The 23,512-nt window shown below is 40.3% G+C and overlaps 1 protein-coding gene across 1 annotated transcript in view; it reads right to left on the bottom strand.

The window, feature by feature from the left end:
- The window catches only part of SVOP (SV2 related protein), a 58,410-nt gene extending 43,331 nt beyond the window's left edge, over nt 1–15,079 (bottom strand). Inside the window, exons 1-2 of the mRNA XM_072600191.1 lie at nt 14,763–15,079; nt 1,277–1,437 (exon numbers count right to left, since the gene is read on the bottom strand). Of these exons, the coding sequence (XP_072456292.1) occupies nt 1,277–1,437; nt 14,763–14,797 (196 nt within the window). The 5' untranslated portion in view covers nt 14,798–15,079. The remainder of the gene's footprint in view (nt 1–1,276; nt 1,438–14,762) is intronic.
- Between the last annotated feature and the right edge of the window lie 8,433 nt (nt 15,080–23,512).

Below are 23,512 nucleotides of genomic sequence, written 5' to 3'. Positions count from 1 at the left end.
AAGCAAGTGTATCTGCCTTAGGAAGAATTTGATAAGGTTAACCCACAAGTGAGTCTCAGCCTCCAGAAATACCTTACTTCAGCTGTTAAGTACAACAGTTAGATGGCCAATATGGGAATTGTTTTTGCTTTCCTGCACATATTTGTCATAAAGGTTTTGTTTTTCTTTTCTTTTTTTCTAATATGGGAGAAAGATTTTTGTTCATTGAAAAAAAATTTTGTTTTAATTTTTAAAAAAATAGCAGATAGCCCAAAGGGCTACAAAAATGTGCATACCCTTTGACCCAGCAATATCGCTACTAGGACTATATCCCCAAGAGATCATAAAAATGGGAAAGGGTCCCACATGTACAAAAATATTTATAGCAGCACTCTATGTAGTTGCCAAAAACTGGAAGTCAAGGGGATGTCCATCAATTGGGGAATGGCTGAATAAATTATGGTATATGAATGTAATGGAGTACTATTGTGCCATAAGAAATGATGAACAAGAAGACTTCAGAGAGGCCTGGAAGGACTTATATGACCTGATGCTGAGTGAAAGGAGCAGAACCAGGAGAACTTTATGCACAGCAACAACCACAGTGTGTGAGAGTTTTTTCTGGTAGACTTAGATTTTTGTAATAACACAAGAACTCCTGAAAAAAAAAAAAAATCCCAATGGTGGACCTCAAGGCAAAATGCCTTCCACACTCAGAGAGAGAAATATGGAAGTCACTCACATAATGTAGCAGATCATGTTTGTGTATGTGTATCTGTCTGTGTATCATGTTCTGATTTGTTATACGGATTCTTTCATTTATCTTAGTCTGACTACATAGCATGACTATAGTGAAAATATACTCAATAGGAAAGTATATGTAGAATCTATACAGAATTGTATGCAGTCGTGGGGAGGGAGGGAGGTAGTGGGGGGTGGGTGGGGAGGGATAAAATCGCAATTGTATGGCAGTGATTGTTAAACATTAAAAAAATTAAAAAATTAAAAAAAAAAAAATAGCAGATAGATTCTGAAAGCCAAGTGACCTAGTGGTTAGAGTGTTGAATGTGGAGTCAGGCAGGCTTGAGTTCAAATCCTGCCTCAGTCACTTACTAGTTGTGTGACAATGGTCAAGTTGCAGAATCTTCCTCAGTCTCAGTTTCCTCATCTGTAAACTAGGGATAATAATAGCACCTACTTTATAAGACTGATGTGAGGATCAGATAAGAAAACATAAGTAAAGTGCTTTGTAAACTTTAAATACCCATAAGGTTATCATTATCACTGCCTTACTCACCATCAGTGGGATTGGCAAATTCTTTGGGCACTGCAGCTCCATCCTCCAATTCCACAGCCTCTAAGTCTGACCGGACCCCTTCAATCTGGATTTCATGCTCTCCCGAGATGGCATCATCATCAGACCTGGAGCTCTCTCCTGTTCTTCGGAACTTAACCACTCTAGAAGACACCAGCGATGGTAATATGACAGATGTTTCCCTGACTCTCAGATTCTTTATGGAATTCTTGCATCTGGTTAAATGTAACAGGCTTTCTCTTGTTGATCATTAGACTGTGAGTTCCTTGAGAGCAGGGACTGGTTTTCTTTTTCGTCTTTCTTTGTATCCCCAGTGATAAGCATGGTGCCTGGCACACAGTAGGCGCTTAATAAATACTAGTTGACTTGACCAGAAAGTTGAACTAGGTGAGTATGAGTGTCTAGTAAATTAGAATATAAGGGTGTGTCTTTGTTGGGTCCCTGAGACAGTGTGGTACAAGAGAAAGAACATTATTTTCTAGAGTCAGAGTTAAAATTCCATTTCTGATGCTTACTACCAACGTAGTCTTGGGCATGTCACAGTAAAGTCTAGTGGATGGGGGCACTGGACTTGGAGTCAAGAAGACATGGGTTAAAGTCCTATCTCAGATACTTTCTAACTCTGTGACCCTGGGCAAATCATTTAACCACTGTCTGCCTCAGTTTCCTTCTCTGACAAATGAAGGTATTGGATTTGATGGTTTCTGAAGGTCTATTCCAGCTCTTGATAAATTACCCTATGATATTTTTACTCTTGGCCATAGTATTCTTACCAAGAATAGTGAGATAAAATTAGATGTTGGCATTTCTGCCCATAATGCATGCCCAATAGCTATTATCATGCTGCAGTTAAAAGTAAAATAGTTGATTCAGGACATATAACCTGTTTAATGTGACCTTGGAGAAGTCACTCAACTTCTCCACTCTTTAATTTCCTCATCTATATTATGGGAATGTTGAGTATCACAGAATCATGAATGCTTAGCTCCTTGAGGAATGGGGAATGCATCCTCTGTTTGATCTTTGTATTCCCAGTGCCTAAAACATAATGCACACTGAATTGAATTAAACTAAAAGGGCCTCGAAGTCACATATAGAATGATAGATTTAGAGACAGAAGAGACTTTAAAGGCCATCAAATGCAACTTCCTCATTTTACAGATGGGGAAACTGAGGTTGAGTGAGGTGCAGTGACTTGTTGTTGTTGAGGTGTTTCAGTTATGTCCAAATCTCCATGACAAAGATACTGGAGTGGTTTGCCATTTCCTTCTCCAGCTCATTTTACAGATCAGGAAACTGAGGTAAACAGGGTTAAGTGACTTGCCCAGGGTCACACATCTAGCAAGTGTCAGAGGCGGGATTTGAACTCAGGTCTTCCTCCCTGCCAAGCCAGTGTCACTAAGCTGCCCAACTAGCAATCGTCTTTGAACTCAGGTCTTCCCAACACCAAGTCCTGAACTCTATCCATGGTGCTGTCTATCTGCCTTAAGTACAAATTACACCTGATGAGTATAAGAGTCCTCTCTACAAAGTGGTTAAGCCTCTGCTTGGGGACCTGCCACGAGGAGGAACACACCACCTTTCAAATAGCGCATTCCACTTTGGGATGACTCTCTTTGTTAGGAAGGTTTTCTTTACACCGATCCTATATTCTCCTCTTTGTAACTTTTACCCATTGTTCCTGGTTCTGTCCTTAGCAGACAAGTCAAACAAATAAAAGCTGTCTTCTACCTGAAAGCCCTTCAGATACATGAGGGAGCACTCCTCTTCTCCCTAAATCTTCTCTAATCTAGGTTAAACATTCCCAGCTCATTCAAATGATGTTCATATGAGAGGGTAGATCCGATCCTTCCAAATTCACAGTATTATTGAGGGAATTATCTATGAAAATAGTTGTGCAAATGCTTTGGAAAGCAAATCCTCTACAAATACAAAGTATTATTTTAGCATTTAGTCATTAGATTTCCCCCTCCTCCTCACAGAGTATTTTTGAGAAAATAGTGTGGCCAGTGAGTCAGACTAGAACCATGAGTAGGAATTTTTGTACTTAAGGATAGTGACCTGAAAGGCACTCAGTTTTAGGGAAATGATTGTGGGATACTATACTATTGGGGTCACAGAGACCCAGGAGGGGTCTGCCATGAGGCTGCTGCTGGGGAGGCCTCTCCAAGAGAAGATTCAGGGAGGAATTTCCCAAAGGACTCCAAATGCTATCAGCATTTGTAAACTCAGTGCCCTGGGGCAGATCCCCTATCACCCCACCCCGGTTTGGCTGTGGTACAGACCATTCCTCAAACTTAAGAAGCACAATGAACACACCATACTTTTGGAATTGGTATATGAGAAGTTGGGTATATCACCTGGTTAATGAGAACACTAATAAGCATATTATTATCCATATACATACACACACTTACATTCATACATATACATTTTGAGGTCCCTTTTCTTTCTAAAGCTTGTACTTAGAAATATTTGGGTTCAGTGCATTTCTTAGCATGTCCTTGTGAGGAATCAGTTTGTCATGGTAGAACACAAGCTTCATGAGAGCAAGAACTGATTTTTGTTTTATTTTTGTTTATTTTTATTTTATTTTATTTGTTTTGCCCAGAACCTAGCAAAGTACTTGGTATGCAGGAGGAGCCTAATAAATGCTTCTCAGATTGGATTGGACTAGCATATTAGATGGAACTCTGGAGAAATAACAATAACAAAAATCATAAAATGGCATTGGATTTTCCAAACATAACTGAAAGTGGTTTACCTTTGGATGGGAGCCAATGAAGCAACTAATTTCCGAGAGAAGAGTCCAAAAGCCCTCTGTGGGTGATTCAATCAACAACAAATGGACAGAAAAGCATTGAGCAAACAGCTGAATTGTGTGGATTCATTGGTGGAAATGGAAGGGTTTCTGATGGTCATTCAGGATCAAGTCATTGCCATAAGAAACTAGGGGATAATCCTTGAGGAACCAGTCTTACTGATCAAAGTAGGTTATACAATACATCTCTATAAACTGTAAGAGTTTAACACCTACCAAATACCCAGCAAGACAAGTGATTAGAATTATGTCAGAATTATACAACTATCTTTCATTGACTAACAGGCTACAACTCCCCATACATACTACAAAGACAGACTTAAAAATATCCTTGCGGACTCAAACAATAAATTATACTGAGACCAGATAATTATTCCAGATCAAACTTTCACACAATCACCTTTACATAACATTGATTGATAAAAACTCAAAACCAATGTTTTCTAATAGATTCAGGGATCTGCTGGTAAATGTTTAACAACTGACTCTCTGAGAAATAAAACATGTTCCTGACACACTTTTATGATGAACTTTCATTATTAATATTTGCTCTATCAGTTTCCTACATTTGGACAGTCAACAAAATAATAAACCAAGGCTTGTTTTATACTGTTTGCCTATTTTGGAGGTATAAATGCTCACTCTGAAAAATTAATAACTGACTCTCAGGAGCTGGTACAAACTGGGTCTAGCACAGCTCTGGATATTATCATCCCCCAAACACACAATCACCAAGCTCCATGAGGAAGACAACACAACAACACTGTCAAAGTATAGAAATCTGACTGAGGAGATCAAAATCTTATGGGAACAATCTGAGATGCACACCGTCCCCATCCTTCTGTCTGAAGCTGCTGTTGTACAGGGGATGCTTCCAGTGAGTGTGCAAAGGATGAACTGACATCTTCCCACTTTTAGTGAATACCAAGAAGAAGTTCACCTGTGCTATCATCCTTGTATCACTTAACAGAAAGGAATAAGAGAAGTCGACTTTTCCCAAGACCATTTATATCTGAATCTTATTGAAAAAGATGTAAATAAAAATAAGGGTAAAACACAATAGCAATCTTTTTTATCTATCTTGTAACAGTCTGGGTAACATGAAACATAAAAGAATGAGCAAGAATAGCAGCTTCTTCTAGGACTGTTTATATCTAAACTCTGTCAGATGAGATTTTGATGATGGTGATGGTGATGATGGTGATGGTGATGATGGTGATGGTTATGATGAGGTTGGTGGTGGTGATGAGGATGTTGGTTCTGAAAGGTTCCATTACTTAGTTGTTGGGGTGCTAGAACTGGATTCAGGAAGGTTGGTTGAAATCTCACTTTAGACATTTATTACTTATGTGATCCTGGGCAAGTCACTTCACCTCTCTGCCTCAGTTCCTCATTTGTAAAATGAGTGGTTTGGATCCAATGGCCTCTAAGGTCCCTTCCAGCTCTATATCTAGGATCCTAACATAATAATAATATCCAGTTACAAAAAGCAGATATTTTATCCCCTCATATATTAGCCCACAGAGCATTAAATCTGAAATAATAGCAGGAGAGAAACTTGAACCAGGTCTGCTTCTAGCCAAACACCATTGAACAAGATGAAAAGAAAATGATGAATCATCATCATAATAACTGACCTCTATAGAGAGCATTAATTTTAAAAATTTTAATAGTATTTTTATTTTTTCAGATTACATGCAAAGATAATTTAAAAAAAATTTTTGAGTTCCAAATTTTCTCTAGAATTTTCCAAAAAATTTCATATATGTAATCTCATCTGATTTTCACAACTATCTTGGGAGGTGGGGACCTCAGGTGTGATTATGCTCATTTTCCAGATGAGGAAACTCATCTTGAAAGTTATGTAGTTGAAAAGTAAGTAAGATTAGGACTTGGCATTGGAAGATGTGGGTTTTGATCCCTCTACCACTTTCTATCTGTGTGATTCTAGGCAATAACCCCTCTCTGGGGATCAGTTTCCTCTTCTGAGCTAATTTTGCATGGAAAGCCATTTTCAAACCATTAAGTGCTAGCAAAAGGTGAGAGAAGGTGGATGAATGCAGAAAGTTGCATAAAAAAACCAGGCTGGTGACTGTGACCTTCAAACAGTCTCACAGGGAACTTCTTTCAGGCTGGGCAGTGTGCTTTTGAAAGGTTCATCGAGTACATCAGATCCAGGGAAGCCATTTAGATGCCCTTGAGCAGCAGTACAGTCAAAGCCTTCAGGTTAGAGACATTTGTATAGCTGGCCACAGGCAGGGGTGCAGCTGTGGAGCTTTGGTGGCCGAGATAGAAGGACCACGGCAGACCCCTCGACCTTCATCAGCAGGGCAGCCTTGCTTAGAATGGAAGTCAGCACACTAGCTCCAGAGCTAAGGGCTCCTCTTAAAGCTAGAAAGAGGCAGTTCTATGACTGAGAGAGACAAAGCTACTTTTACCTGGTGGACAAGAGTACAGTTATCCCTCTCACATCACGGGGTTAGGGGTGCGATGCCTTGGTGATCTGGACAATCCACACAAAATTTTTTGGCCCTGCCTTTGTACCAGAAAATAAGTCTGAATTATTATGGCATTAAAAGATAAAGTATGTTGATATTATACAATACTATACATATATTTTATGCATTTCTGAGTTTTTAAATGTTTTCTGTGCTGTCTGCTGGCCTTCACATGTCGTTTGCAGCTTCTGCAAAACTCTCCCAAAATTCCCATTTACATTCTTATGCCAACCTGTGATACATTGAAACTACAATGGAGAAAGTTGGCATGTGGAAGGGATAACTGTATAAACAAGGGTCCCAAAAGTCTTAGGGAAGTTTCATCCCCTGCTCCACTCAACTGGCCTTGCCCTGGGAGAATGAGTGCAGTCATCACCACACATCGTACATACTCACAGGATAGTTGTGAAAGGAAGGCACGATGATAATAAAATAATAAATTCAAAGGCTTTTCATCTCTGCCCCTAGAATAAAATAGAGTCTCCTGAGTGGGGTAGGTAAGGGCCTCCTACCTTTCAAGCTTTAATTCATGTTACTGTCATGCACTGCATCCCTGCCTGACTGGATCATGAGCTAAGCCTAGCTTTCCGTTGCCTGCCATCATATTTGTCTCAGCTGTCCCCCATTTCTGGAAAGCATCCTTCTTTATCTCTGCCCCTCAGAGTCCCCCTCTTCCAAGGTGAATCAAGGACCATCTCCACCAAGAAACCTTCCCCGATCATCCCTCCACCTTCTCTCTCTCCTCAATGACCTTATATCTCTATTTATCTCTGTGTAGTTTATCCCCATCTCACCCCACACCTCAGAAGAAGGTAAGATCCTTGAAGGCAGGAATTCAGGATACTAGAGGCCATTTGGCCTAAGCTCATGTTACAAACCACTTAACCTCTCTGTCCCTCAGTTTTCTTACTTGTAAAATGAAGATCACAGTAGCATCTGTCTCACAGAGTTGTTGGGAGGATCGAATGAAATAATATAGGTAAAGTACTTCACAAATCTCCAAACAAATGCTAGCTATTATTTTTATTATTATAAGGAAATGGAAGCACAGAAAAGCCAAATGGCAAAGGTAAGATTTGAACACAGATCTTAGGACTCTTTCTCCTGTATTACATTAATTATCCCTGTATCCTCAGCTCCTGGATACATTTTTTTTTCCTTTTTTACATATCCCCGTAAGTTGACTGGGGTGGGGAGTTTATTCTTGGCAAAAAACTTACTTATAAGCTGATAAATTTGCTTATATAGAGCTAGGGGACATTAACTTGTAGACCTGGGGCTGGCAAGAACCTCTGAGGACTCTTGGTCCCACTCCTTCATTTTACAGAAGAGGAAACTGTGCCCCAAGAAATTAAGTGAGTTATCAGTTAGATGATGAAGTAGATAGAGTGCTTGACCTAGAGAAAAGAAGACCTGAGTTCAAACCCAGGCTCCGAAATATCTTAGCTGTGTCCCCGTGGGCAACTCTCCCTCCTTTGGGCTCAGTTTTCTCAACTGTAGAATGGGGATCACAATGGCACGCATCTATGAGACAATTTATAAATTGTAAAGCACTTAGCATGGTGCCTGGCACATAGTAGTAGGCTTGTTCCTTTCTCTTCATTAAGATGCTTCCTCAGCTCTAATGAAGACCACCTCATTGTACCACCACCTGAGGCAGGTTCAGTCCTACCTCCCTACTTTTGCTCTTATTTCCCTCATTGGGAGTACTTGTTCTGTGTTTCTCAGGCTCACCTCTTCCTGGAAGCTCTCCTTGCCTACCCTGTCCTTCCTGAATTTCCCATCCTAAATCCATTCAGAATCATGGAATTTCACTGTTGGAGATGTCTTCAGAGACCATCTAGTCCAACCCACACCTCAAGAGAATTCCCCAATAAAATTTCAATTAGACTTTGCTTGAAGAGCTCCCATGAGTGGGAAATTACTGCTTCCCAAGGCAGTCTATTCCACTCTTGAATAGCTCTCAGAATTAGTATATTTTTCTGACATCAAGTCTAAATTTCTTTCTTTCTCTATAATTGTTTCTTTTTCCTACTTTGGCCTCTGATGTTAAACACAAGTCTCTTGCACGGGGCAGTCCTTGGCTCTCATGTCCCTCCTAACTGTTCTCTCCAGTTCACCATCACCACCTCCTTCACCTATTCCTCATACAGCATAATCTGGATTCCTTTTGTCATCCTTGCTACTTTCTTCTAAACATTCTCCACTTTATCAGTGCCCTTCCTAAAAATGCGATATTCAGACAGTGATGTAACATTATTTCTGAGACCACTCTCTGAAGAAATCATTTCTGTTCACTGGTTAGGGACTCTAGAGGGAAGTTGAATATTGTTCCACTCAGGATTCTAGAAGTAACACTGGGAGGCTGAGGGGCTCTAGTACTGTCCCTCATAAGCTCCCACTGATTATTGTCCATTATCAATCAATCAGCTGAACTCTAATAGCTCTTAGAAAAGGAATTTACTGATAGCAAAAAGCATTGGTACAAAATATTTCCCTCCAAATTGAGGTCACATTATTTCCTGATCATGTCCATCCCATACTCCATACCTAAGCTCCAGTGGCTTCCTGTTATCTCTGGATGCAAATATAAACTCTTTGACATCTAAAGCTCTTTACAACCTGGCCCTTTTCTACCTTTCTGGCCTATTCCTCTCCTTGGGGGGCTTGAAGAGAGGCAGAATAAACATTCCTCTAGTCTCTTCTTCCTCCATCCTTCTCCAAGGGAGGCTTTAATTCCTTCCAGGAAACAGGAGGTTGAGGGCCATAAACTCGATCCACTCTGAGAAAGAACCTGGCTAGAATTATATTTATTTGCTCCCTTAAATAGTATTACTCTAGGGGATATGGTTTTTGGGTTCAAACTAAACTTCTGATACATGACTTGCACTTGGCTTTGTTTTGAGTGAGGGAGGGCTGTGCAGGTCACCAGCCTCACTTTTCCTCCACAGCCTTCTGAATCCAGTGACCAGATATTCATCAGGATAACTGAAGATGACCCAAGATGAGGCAGTTGGGGTTAAGTGACTTGCCCAATGTCACACAGTGAGTGTCAAGTGTCTGAGGTGAGATTTGGACTCAGATCCTCCTGACTCCTGCACTGGTGCTCCATCCACTGCACCACTTAGCTGCCCCTAAACTTCTGATAGTTATTTCTCAACGAGGTTGGGAAGACCCACTCTTTACATCCAAGGCTTGATCTCTTCCCATCAAATACCAGTTACACAATGAACACACAATTAAGAAAGAAACCCATTTATCTAAGTCAGTAAAAAACCAGAAATCAGAGCAGTTAAACACAGGGGAGTGTACACCAGACAATACAGAGAAGAGCTCTCCTACCCAGCTCAATCAAGAGGGTCTTGAATCTCACTCAAGGGGAATTTCTCCCAAGTCTGTAGCATAGAAAGCTGGTGCTAGGGACATAATGAACACAGTCAACTCCTCTCGTGTCACCCTCATCCCAGATCTTATTCTTCAGCAACCTGAAGTGGGGTTGATCTCATCCATCTTTTCTCTTGAAGTTGGAAGCCAGAAGCCCCACAAACTACTTCAGAGACCAGAGACTGAAGAAACTGGACTAGTTGCTCCCCTCTCCCCTACTCACCTCCTCCAACCTGCCTCTCACATGGACCCAGGCACTGATTTCCACCAATAAGGAAAGAGCTCATACAAATGGACTTTGGAAGTCAGGTTGCACTTATATGTCTCTGACAGAATGTAAATTCCTTGAAGGCAGGGCCTGTTTCTACTTTTTTCTTATTTTACTTTTGTCTTTGTAACCCCATTGCCTATCACCATTTCTGGCACACAATAAATGCTTGTGGATTAAGTGCTTTGCTCAACACAAGCAGGTGGCACGGTGGATGGCGTGCTACGCTTGGAATCAGGAAGATCTGAGTTAAAATCCTGCTCCAGATGCTTCCTAGCTGTGTCACCCTGACAAGTTGGCTTCAGTTTCCTAAACTGTAAAATAGGATAAATAATAGCACTTATCTCCCAGGGTTGCTGAGAGAATATTATATGTAAAGGGTAATATAAATAATATGAGGATAATATTTGCAAAGCCCTTAGCACAGTGGCGGGCACATAGTAGGCACTTAGTAGATGTTCATTTCCTTTCTTCAATGCCACATAACTACTAAGAAGTGGGATTTCAACTCAGGCCTTTGGACTTAACATCCAGTGGGATTCCTATCCCATCACATTTCAAGGAACTCTACAGTTTGTGATCTGTCTATACCATGCCTGGGAGATGGCATAAATGGTGACTTGTTAGGATTCACTGTGGCACGTGGAATAGCATGGCTCTTTGAGCTGAGTTTTAAGGATAAATTACTGTCAAATAGTCCAAAAATCATACTGATCTTATTAAATGTAGTTTTGTATATTCCAGTTACTCTTTGGGGCACTATTATAATGAACATGGGCAGCTAGGTAGAGCAATGGACAGAGTGTTGGTCCTGGAGTCATAAGACGTAAATTCGAATCCAGCTTTAGACACTTGCTAACCATGTGACCTTGGACAAGTCACTTAAGCCTGTTTGTCCCAGTTTCCTCATCTGTGAAGGGAGCTGGAGAAAGAAATGGCAAACCACCATGGCATCTTTGCCAAGGAAACCCCAGATGGGGTCAGGAAGAGTTGGATATAACTGAAGAGCAAAAAATTACCATGCCTACTGTTGCTTTTCTAAATACTCTTCTGTTTTTATGATTAGTTTTTTTTGATTAAGTACAGACACATCCAAGAACCTTCATGCAACTTCTCTGGTTAAGGGAGGCATCCCCTGAGTCATGGGAGAATTTCACAAGTACTACAAGCTTGCTGAAATCTAGTCACTGTGCAGAAAACATTGAAAGGCTGTGGTGTGGATATTGAGTTTGTGTTTTGTTCATAGACCATTAATTTATAGGGAACCTTAGGATACAGAACATTGAATTTAGAGCTAAAGGGGGGCTGGAAGACAGCATTGTACAGGGAAAAGAGCACAGGATTTGGTACCAGGGGAGCTGAGTTCAGATTTGAACTCTGCTACTTACTTACTAGCTGTTTGATGGTGAGCAACTCACTTCTCCTCCCTGGGACTCTTTTACATTATCTGGAAAATAAAGGAGTTGGTCCAGATGGCTTCTATGTTCCCTTCCAGCTCTAAATGTGTGTGTGTGTGTGTGTGTGTGTGTGTGTGTGTGTGTGAACACAGAACTTCAGAGATAAAAGATTCCTTAGAATATAGAATGATACAACCAAAAAGCACCTTAGAACATGGTATATTTAGACTAATAGGGACCTTAGAAAACAGAACATGGAATGTCAGTGGTGGGAGGGTCTTTAGACACCATCTACTCCTTCATTTCATTGTTTAGTTTTTCAGTTGTGTCCAACTCTTTATGAACTCATTTGAGTTTTCTTGGCAAAGATACATGACTGGTTTGCCATTTTTTTCTCCACTTCATTTAACAGATGAGGAAACGGAGGCAAACAGGGTGAAGTGACTTTCCCAGGGTCACACAGCTAGTACATTTCTGAAGCCAGATTTGAACTATGAACAGGAGTCTTCCTGATTCTAAGCCCACTGCTCTCCGCACTGTGCCACCTGGAAGGTTAAGTGACTTGACCAGGGCCATACATCTATTACATCTCTAAGGCAGGATTTGTATTCTCTGGTCTTCCTGACTTCAAGCCCAGCATTCTGTCCACTTTGCCACCTTCCAATAATATTTAGAAACTAAAGTAATATTCAATTCAATTCAACCAACATTTCTTACATGCCCGCTATGTGCAAGGCAGAGGGAGATAAAAAGATGAAATGCAATAATCTTTGCCTTCAAGGAACTTCCATTCCACTGTGGGCTACGGCATATACCCAGAGAAGTAAATCCAAGTGTATACAAAGTAACACAGCTTGATTTTAAGAAGCAGAGAATGCTAACAACTTGGGACATCGGGAAAGACCTGATACAGAAGATAGCCCCAGGACTGTGCTTTAAAGAAAGCTGGGAATTCCAAGAGGCAAAAGTGAGGAGGGAGGGCATTCCAGTCATGCTTGATGGATTGTGCAAAGGCAAAGAGGCTAGAGATAGTATATCTTATACAAGTACAGCCAATAGGTCAAATCGACTGTGGTGGACAGTGTGAGAAGGAGAACAACGCAAAATAAGACTAACAAGGCAGGTGGAAGGCTTTAAATGCCAGAGTAGGGATTTTAAAATATATTTCCTAATGATAATAAGGAGCCAAGGAAAAATTTTTTTTATCCTAGAGGCAATAAGAAGCTGTTGATGATTTTTGAATGAGGAGGAAATATAGTCAGATCTGACTAGAACACAAAGTTTTAAAATTACAATTTGATGTTGATTTTGAACACTGTGGCCAGACATATCCCCTTATGTCACCAGGAACCCACATTTATTAAATATGATTTTATTTGGGGACTATTGTTGTTCTATTGGCCTTTAGAGTTGACTTTTGGTTAGAGTAGAGAGTGTTTGTTTTGTGTAGGCAACATGGAGTGGAAAAAGCACTGGGTTTGAAGCCAGAAGAAATTGGTTCAAATTGTGGCTCTTACCACAGCAAGTGTGTGGCTTTAAGCAAATTACTTCCCCTCTCTGGAGGCCTTAATTTCCTCTTCTGTAAACTGGTCTCCAAGGTCCTTTGCAAGCTCAATGGTTCTGTAACTCAGCCATATAAATTCCACTCAGGTACTTGTATTTCTGTATTCTCATATCTCATCTGACAACCAGCCTTTGGCAGCTATAACTGGCCATCTTTGGTATAATGTCCGATGTGACGATTATTTATGAAATCATTCTATGTTCAACAATAAAATATGTATCTATTAGCATCATTCTTTTAATAAAAACCTTCATGTCACATCCGGCACAGTCACCTTCTCGTTCCCTCCTCCACTCTATCTAATGTAATCATTTTACACTGGGGAGGAAACAGAAATTACAAGGTACCCTCTTTAGAGAAATCCTCATGAAATTGCTCACTCCTTATCACCCTGGAGAGCAGTATTTGTGTGGAATAGCTGACAATCCAAGCAATTACACCCACACCCAAAGTGACTTTGGAGGATACTTAAGTAGCTACAGAGAAATATTTTTTTTTAAGCTGAATGAATAAAAAAGACACACACACACACACACACACACACACACACACACACACACACACAGAAGGCGTAATAAGCAATGGTTTTGGACAGGTCAAAATGGAATCTCATTCGGGAAGCTGAGATTCAGCTGAATGGCCATAGAACTGCTTTCTCCTTGGAGTTCTATTCTCCTCTTAGGAAATCTGCAGGGAGGGAACATCCCCTCTATCCAATACCCCCGACCCCCATTTCTGCCCCATCAAAGCCAGCAATTTTGAGCAGTTGCTTTAGCGTGTTCCCCAGGGTTCCAGGGCAATTTTATTTTACCCTGAAGCAATCACTCTTCTAAGCAGTGGGTTTCTACTGCTTTTTTAGCCAGTGGATTAAGGTGGGCTTCACCGGAGCTAGGTTTTTAAAAATTCCTCTCTCCACTCATTCAAAAGAAAGCAGGAGATTTCTAGGGATAATACCTGGTATAATCAGCTCTGGGTCCAGACCTACCCTTCACACACTTCATAAACAACAGCCCTCTGCCCCATCTTTTCCTCCATAGTGGGAATTCCAATGGGAAGGGGTATTGATGGGGAAGAGGGGGAACATCCTTATCATTCCCTGCTAACAGACCTAGCAGAAAGATTTCGGAGGCTGGGAGTCATTCATTCTGGAGGTGAAGAGCTGCTAAGGGCAAATGTCCAGGCTTTTAAGAGGCTATCAGCATTTGAAATAAGCTGCTCCACCTTCCTTAAATCCTAACCCTGACAGATGCCTGCTAATCCATCCCTCCAGGACTGGGAAGAACCCCAAACAATATCCCTCCCCATATATTTTCCCTCCTGATAGCCAGTAGGGGAAATTGAACTGAATCAGAGATACCCAACTTGGGTTCCCCATCCGAGAAAATGGCCTGCTTCCTTAGGGCCTAACTCATTTTCTCGGGGCTCCTTTCGATTCGGTGCAATTAACAGCCCAGATGCCGCCTGCCCGAAGCGATCTGGCTTTTTCCAAACGCACGCACATCTGCCTGTCTCCCCACATCCCCCTATGGTACTCACGGCAGCTGTCTCAGCTGGAACACATCATCCTCCATGGCAAGACTGCGGTGGGGAGCGCTGTTCTCATGGCTCTTACATGGTGAGGGGATGCAGGGCTGGGAGGGTTTTCAGGAGCGGGGCTGCTGGACAGCTCCCCACCTCTATACAGACGCGGCTAGGGCACCCTGGAGACAAAGCGGCCGAGGGGGGGGCAGCGGAGGAGGAGGAGGAAGAGGAGAAGGAAAAGGAGGAGGAAGAGGAAGAGGGGGAGGAGGAGGAGGGTAGCGGCAGCAATAGCAGCAGCTGGAGAGGAGAGGAGAGGGGAGAGAAGAGGAGGCTGCTAGATGGAGGGGGGGAGGAGATAACTCTGCTGCTAACAGAAACTTGCCCATTCCCTCCCACTCGACTACCCCGCCCCCTTCCCTCCTCCCGCCCCCTCTTCTCTCCTCCCCTCGCCCCCCTCACGGCCCTCCCCCCCTCCACCGCCTTATTTTTACACTAGAGATTTTGGAATGTTGATTTTCCTCTGTTGCATCGTATTCTATAAAATGGTTGTCTTGATATAAATGCATCTGGGGTCTGTATAAATCGTATATTTTTCTATTTATGTCCGAGTTATTCATCCCATTAGGGGTGGTTTAGGCTTTCTTTATATCCCCAAGTGCTTAGTACAGTCCCTGGAAGGAAGGAAGGAACTTATTTAGCTCCTACTATGTGCTGAATGCTTTACAAATATCATTTCATTTGATTTTCACAACATCCTTGGGAGGTAGATGCTATCGTCCCCATTTTGCAGTTAAGGAAATTGGGGTGGACAAATGTGAAGGAACTTACCCATGAACGTATAGCTAGTAAGTGTCTGGGCTGGATTTGAATTTGGGTTTTCCTAAATTAATAAATGCTTGCTGATTGCTTGATGAGGGCTTTCTATATTTTTGGAAAGAATGTTGTCTTGAAATTCAGGAGAATGATTTCAAATTCTAGCCCTGTAGTGGACAAGACTGTGTGACTGGGGATAGATCCTGGAAAGCTCTGGACCTCAGTTTCCTCATCTGTGAAATGGGACTATCAATCCTGGCCTTATTTCTCTCTTGGAATTGAGGTAAAAAGAGCATTTTGTAAAAATCTGAGCCCTATAGAGATGGGAGTCAGTATTACCATTGAGACAACTCAATATAATAATATAGTTATTATATTATTATGTAATATAATAAGACTTTGGTTCAAATCTCATCTCTGACACTTACTAGCATAGCAACCCCTCTGAGATATATCTGCAGCTGCCTAGATCTAGTAAATTGGAAAGGTGGGGTAATCAAATGCCTGACTCCCATATACACATTGCAGTAGAATTTGCTTTTAAGATGAGTGTCAAAATTTGGAGATATAAGGGACCGTAGAAGCCACATAATTTACTCACATCATTTTATAGAGGTGGAAACCAAAATATCAAAAAGTGAAGTGGTTTACCACCATCTACTTTACATAAGAGGAAACTGAGGCTCAGAGAGAAATAATGACAAGATCAGAGGATCATAAATCTACAGTGATATGATTTTCACCATAATTCTTTCAATGAAGGTCATCGATGATAACTCGTTCCTATAAAGCTTACAAAGCACTTTCCTAACAATGAACCCACAGAATAGGTCGTGCAAATATTAGTATCCCCATTTTGTAGATTAGGAAACCAAGACTGGAGAGAATTGGCATTATACATCCAGGAATTAATAGCTAGAATGTGCTGGAGCCAGGATTCAAACCTAGACCTTTCCTGACACCAAATCCAAGACCAAGGTTCTTTCTCCCAAACCACACTAAGCTCCCAGAGGTAGCAATGAGTATGGACATATAATGGAATAGGAAAGAAAATCCAATTTTGCACTAATTTTAGTATTAGAAAAATTGAGAATTGACATATTGGAAAAAGTGCTGGACTTAGTCAGGAGAGGTCTGCATTCCACACCTTCATGCTAGCTCTGGGACAGTGGACAAGAATCAGTTAGTCAGTTGACCAGTCAACATATATTCATTAAGTACTTACTAATGTGCCAAATACTGTGCTAAACACTGGAGATATAAAGGAAGGCAAAAAAAAAAAATATCCCTGTCCCTGAGGACCTCACATTCTAATGAAGAAGATAACATGTAAATCTCTAGGTTACTTCAAGATATATACAGAATGGTTGGAAGGTAATCTCAGAGCAGAAAGCACCAATAGCTAAGGAAACCTAGGAAAGTTTCTTGTAGAAGGGAAGATTCGAGCTAGGTCTTGAAGGAAACTAGCAAAACTAATAGGTAAAGTTCAAGGGGGAGTTCAACCCAGAAGACAGTCAAAGAAACATCATGCAGCTGGGAAATGGACTGGCTTGTGCAAGTTGGCAAAGTAGTTGGATAATGGAAACCCAGAGGAAGGTTGGTATGACTGCATTAAAACCCACCACCAAAGGCTAGAACAGAAAAAAGGAAAGAACTGTAAAGATGAAAAAACATCAATTGATGGTTAGGAATGGAAATGCTGGTGGAAGATAAACCCACCTTGGAACCACATGAGAAAAATGTCAGTGCTTCTATACACACATGTATATATATATATATATATATGTGCGTGTGTGTGTATGTATATGATGTATGTGTGCATATGTATATACACATATGTGTATACTGTATATGTATAGGTTGTGTATGTGTACATATGTACATGTATGTGTGAGTATATATAATAGTTGACATTGTCATCATGCCTAAAGTTGATAACATGACTGAAGTTTGTAAAGCACTCCTTGAGCCTTATCTCATTTGAGCCTCGCAATACCTCTATCAGGTAGGTAATCTCAAAGTCTTAAAAATTCCAAAGCATCTGTGATCTTGACATATTGAGTTCTCTGCAATAATGCAGTTTACAACCTTTCCATGCAATATTTGGAAAGGTATAGGGGGAAAATTTTTTTTTGAAGACTTGCAAAGCCTTTCCCTTACAACAACCCTGTAAAATTTAACTTATAAGTATTATTATACCCATTTTACAGATAAGGAAGCTGATATGTTGAGTCAAAGTGATTAATAATGATAACAATTTGTTGTTCTTGTTCAGTCATTTCAATCATGTCCAAATCTTTGTGAGCCAATTTGGGCTTTTCTTGGCAAAGTTACTGGAAAGATTTGCTGCTTCCTTCTCTAGCTCATTTTACAGATGAGGAAACTGAGCCAAACAGGGTTAGGTAACTTGCCTAGGGTCACACAGTTAGTAAGTATAACACAAGAAAACATAACATAATATAACCATTATATAACACTTACTATGTGCTAGGCTCTATGCTAAATACTTTATAATCATTATCTCATTTGATCGTCACAGCACAGAGAAAGGCACTATTACTATTCATATTTTACATATGGCTAAACTAAGGCAAACAAGAGGTAAGTGACTGGCTCAGGATTGAACAGCTAGTAAGTATCTGAGGTCAAATTTGAACTCGAGTCTTCCTGACTCCATGCCTACTCAAACCTTTCTCAACACCAAGTCCAAGACCAGGGTTCTTTCTATCAAACCACACTAAGTTTCTGGAGGTAGCAATGGGTATGGACATACAATGGAATAGGAAAGTCCAATTTTGCACTAATTTTAGTATTAGAAAAATTAGGAATTGGGATATTGGCAAAAGTGCTGGACTTAGAGTCAGGAGAGATCCACGTTCCACACCTTCACACTAGCTCTGGGACACTAAAATGCCTCAGTGCCTCAATGAGTCTACCAAGTAAATATCAGGGTGGGATTCAAACCCATGTCTTCTGACTCCATGTACATTTCTTATTCCTCTGCAACATGCTGCCACTTAAAGTGACTAATCTTTGAGGTGGAAATGTGAGAACAGAGAGATGCTGGAAATAGAAGTTCAGCAACTAGAAATGATTTAATTTCATCAATATTCCTGAAATGCACAATTCAGCATCCAGTGCAAGTGGGTAGGTTGAACTAGGGACTTTCCTATTCCATTATATGAGTTAAGGGATTCCTGGTGAGAAAAATCCCTCTACAATTCAAATCAACTCCTGGTCTGCTACTTATAGTCTTAGGGTTGCCTGGATCCTGAGAGATCAAGTGATTTCCTCAGGGTCACACAGACTGTATATCACAGATGGCACTTGAACCCAAATCTGAAATTCCAAGGCTAGCTCTGCCTCTTTGTTAGAAATTATTAAGTACATAATGCAAAAAAATCCTTGTTTAAGAAGCCACAGTAAAGGTATGTTGAAATTCTCTAAAGAATTCAGTATTCTGAATATAATAATAGCTAATATTTCAATGGCTCTTAGTATGTTCCAGGCAGTATGCTAAGTGCTTTATAAATATTCTTTTATTTGATCCTTGCAATAACCCTGGGAGGTATATGCTGTTTTTACTCCCATTTTATAGATGAGGAAACTAAGGCAAACAAATTAAGCAACTTGCCCAGAGCCACATAGCTGGTAAATATCTAAGGCCACATTTGAACTTAGGTTTTCCTGACTCTAGGCTCCTGCTCTATCCATTCTGCCACCCAGCTGTAGACATAGGGTGTCTTGTTGTCAACCACATATACATGATGGACTCAGGAATGGGGTTAGTATGGGGGGGGAATAATGACTTTGTCCTCTAGATTTAGTTTGTTCCTGTTTTCCCTCCTCCTAAGTAGGAGAGACCATTGGAGCACAGAAGAGCAAAAGAGACTCAGGGTAGAGAAACTGGAGGACCCATAATCCAGAGAACCCTTGGCAATTTTCTAGAAACATAGCCACTAAACTGATGCTGACTGGGTAGAGATTAACAATGGAAATTAAATAGGAGGTCACAAGGATTTTCTAATCTTAAGTGCACATAAAGCCTCTGACTGAGACCTATCCAAGATGACCAGGAACTTAAGCCTGAAGGCATTAGTTAGCTGAATATGTTCTATCTTCCTAGGATCTTGTCACCTGAACTGAATAATCTTCCTCCTGAAGAAAAAAAAAACCCAGGCTCAGAAAAAATGGAGAGTGGTCATAATAGGTAGAAAAACAACTACAGGATTTCCCTAATTCATTGACTGGAAACCTGAGTTGTTTGCTTTTCTAAAAAGTGATATACAAAAAGCCTGTGGGTTTTAAGCTAAAAACTATGGTGGCAAAACCCATTTTCCTTCTGGTGGAGATGAGGTAGCATCTCAGCTAAGGGCTACAGTTCAAGTCAGAAGCCAGAAGGAGTAAGAAGGTCCACCATCTTATTCTTAGTTGAGCCACACTTGGCAATGACCAATAGCAACCACTGGACAAGCGGAGCAACATCAATTAATGGCTATATGAAATTATCAGGAAGCAGTGTCCCACAAAGACTCCATGACATGCTCACCCACCCAGTAGAGACCACATACCCAAAAGAGACTATGAACCACTCAAGACTAGTGGGGAGCAAGCCCAGAGGGAGCTGTAAGATGGTAGAAGATATTAGAGTCCTGAAGCATCAGAAGTGTTAGCTGCTCCACAAATGTGTCAGAGCCATAATGCTTTTTATGTGACTAACCCTCTATGTAACTTTTTTCATATGTGTCCATTCTTCCTATGTATATTTATGGGAAAGTATGCCTCAGGTAGACAGGAAATTTTTTTATTTTGACTTTTCTTATTATGCTGTTTCATGAAATGCCTTTGCTTAGAATTAATTGTGCTTCTGGATGAATAAAAATTTCTCTAACACATTGGTAGGGACTTTTGAATTGTGGATCTGAAAAGATGTGGCCCCACAGAGTGTCTCAAATCCAGAGTAGTCTTATCGGGAGAATCCACTGTGCAAGTTAGGAAGTGGTCCTGGAAATGACATCAATGTCTGTTGAAGTAAATTGCTTTGCCAAGTGTGGTGGTAAACTCTTGGTAGTCCTTACCACTGAGGAGGCTGAGACTGGTAAATTAGTCTGAGCTTGGGAGTTTTGTACTCCAGAAGTTCTAAAACTAATTGAGTCTCTATGCTAAATCTAGTGCCAAAATGGTGAGCCCCTAACAGTAGAGGGTGACCAAGTTACTTAAAGAGCGACATACTGACCCAGGTAAGAAAAAATAGCAGGTTCAAGATTTCATGCTAAAAGCATTGGAATTAGGCCTATGGGGTCACTGCCCTTTCAGCATGGGCAAGATAAGGAGATCCAGGTTAAAAAACAAACACCCAAACAAGCAAACAAAAACGAAATAAAGCAAATAGCATGAGCACATCTATAGTCAAGAGTATGTTGGGGAAAATGTAAAGGCCAATGAAATATTATATAACTTTGGCATCATTCAAGGACTAGGGTAGTTAGAAATCCTATTTACTAAAACCATCAAAAATATTTGAGAATTAACCTAACTAAAAAGGCGTATCGTTTCTATAAAGACAACCCAAAACTGAAAATGATGGAAATAAAGACAGGGAAGTCAATGTTTATAGACTGGTCAGATAAAAGGAAAAAACAACTTTACTCCAAAATTATTCTGCATGTCTAATATGATATCAATCAAATTACCGTAGAACTGGATACAATTATAATGAAATTCAAGTGGAAAAATAAATAGATAAGAATAACAAGGGGTCTGCTAGGAGCATGGAGAAGGAAAGAATTAGGAAAACTGATAAAGGCAGGCTGGCCTTTATAATCTATTAAATATATGATCTATTATCTAATTTCTAAATATAAATCCATATTTATATAAAATCAAAATATGAATCTAATATCTAAATGTAAATCTATTAAAATCAGTGATAAAATTATTTGGAACAAGGATCAATGAAATGGAATGGAGATATTTCAGACATCCAACCAAATATATATGAAGAATTAATATCTGATAAGCATAAAAATCAGAACTGGGGAAAGGATTCAACATTTAACAAATATATTGGGAAAATTAGTTGGCACTTGGGTAGGAAATGGATTTCTACCCACATCTCACACCATATACCTCAGTGAATTCCAAATGGATGATTTAAACATTAAAAAAATACTAAGAAGGTAGAAGAAAATGGAATGTTGTATTTATCTCAGTTGTGACAGGAAGATGACTTCCTTCCTTTTCAACTAATTAAAGGAATTACTAGAGAGAAGATAGAAATGCTTGATTGTACTAAAATTTTGAGAAAAACCTGTAGCATAATGATGCATTTTACAGATGGATAATTATCACCAGGTTGGCTTCAGGGTATTTAATTTTTTGAGCACAACCATTCTTGAAGTCCAACTGCTAAATCAAAGAAGGGTTGGGAGAACCACATCAGCAAAATCACTATCCTTTGCATTGTAAATGTAACCCATGGCCCACAGCAATCCCAGGACTCCATCAGGGCTCACATAGACCCTAAACATGGAAGCTGACCCTAAGAGAGTCATCTTATCTCTTCAGCTAATTGCCTGCACCTAGAATTACTCTAAGAAAGTTTCCTGTCTCTAAAGTTGCATAGTTCCCATAAAGGCATTCAAGGTGACAAATGCAAATGGGGTATAGGGCAGCCTTAATTTCAATATATTGAAAAAGTATAAAATATAAAGGATGCTCAAGATCCCATAAACATATACAGATAATGTCAAAACGCACTTAAATAATCCATCAGTTCTCCTTGGAAGACAGCTTACCTGAAAGATGTTACTTAAGCAAGGCTTTGGCTTTCTTTTCAGTTACTTTCTTATAGAGTCCTATATTCTTCCCAAGACTTGTAGTACCACACTGTGGTTTAGACTCCTCCCTAGGAAGGCAACTGTGCATGGGGACAGGTTTCTTCCTCCCGTACCCATCATGAATGTAATAGTCTGCTGTGTGCTAGTCTGTCATCTTGAAGAGATAGAGACAGAAATGCAGAGAAAGACAGAGACATGGAGAGACAGTTGTTGTTTATCCTTCATTCTGGAAGAGACCAATACATCAGGAGGGTGATGTCTTGACTTGCAAGTGTTTTGGATTTAAGTGAGGCAGGGCTATGCAAAGTCATCAGCCTCACTCTCTCCTGCAGTCATCCGAGTCTAGTGGCAAGACATAAGTCAAGACAACTGGCAATGGCGCAGGATGCAGAGGGAGACCTTGGACTTTTAAAGCTAAGGTCTTTCCCAGGTCTCAGTTTGTCTGAGGCAATACCCATCCAGTAATTAAAGGTTAGGTAAGAACTGAGACAAAAGATGGCCTAGTTTGCCTTCACAGAAAAAACAATTTGGGAGGGGAAGACCCTCAGAGTTTCTGTTCAGAACAGAAAACAATTTCTATTTATACTCACTCGGAGTCATCAAAACGCAAACAATGAACAAGGGAGGCTTGGTCTGGGATCTATTATTGGCCAGGGAACAAAATGCCAGAGTGATTTGGGTTTGAAGGCATAGTCAAGTAGCTCCATTTGAATCACAATGGACTTTCTCAAAGCCTGTTTCTTTGGAGCTATATTTCAAGAAACCATAAATGAAAACTACATGAGAAAGAGTTCATTATTTCAGCTTTTGTGGGGGGAAAGAATAAACAATAAATAATAAGAAATAAATATAATCCACATACCTCAAGATACCTTGCAAAGTATAAGCAATCAAAACTTATATTCCTTTGGACAGGGTATGGCTTCCCATGTGGAGAGAAGGAGAAGGAGAAGCAGAGGAAGAGGAAGAGGAAGAAAAGGGAGAGGAGGAGGAGCATTGCCCAGCTCAGACTGGCCAGCTGAACAGAGTCAGTTATGTTGACCTGAAAACTTGGTTAGAGAGAAAAGGCAACAGGCTAAATGCATACATTTTATGATTTAATTAATTAATCAA

Source organism: Notamacropus eugenii, chromosome 4 (genome assembly GCF_028372415.1).
Source record: "Notamacropus eugenii isolate mMacEug1 chromosome 4, mMacEug1.pri_v2, whole genome shotgun sequence".
NCBI classification, from domain to species: Eukaryota; Metazoa; Chordata; class Mammalia; order Diprotodontia; family Macropodidae; genus Notamacropus; species Notamacropus eugenii.
This window is presented reverse-complemented; position numbering and strand designations above follow the sequence as displayed.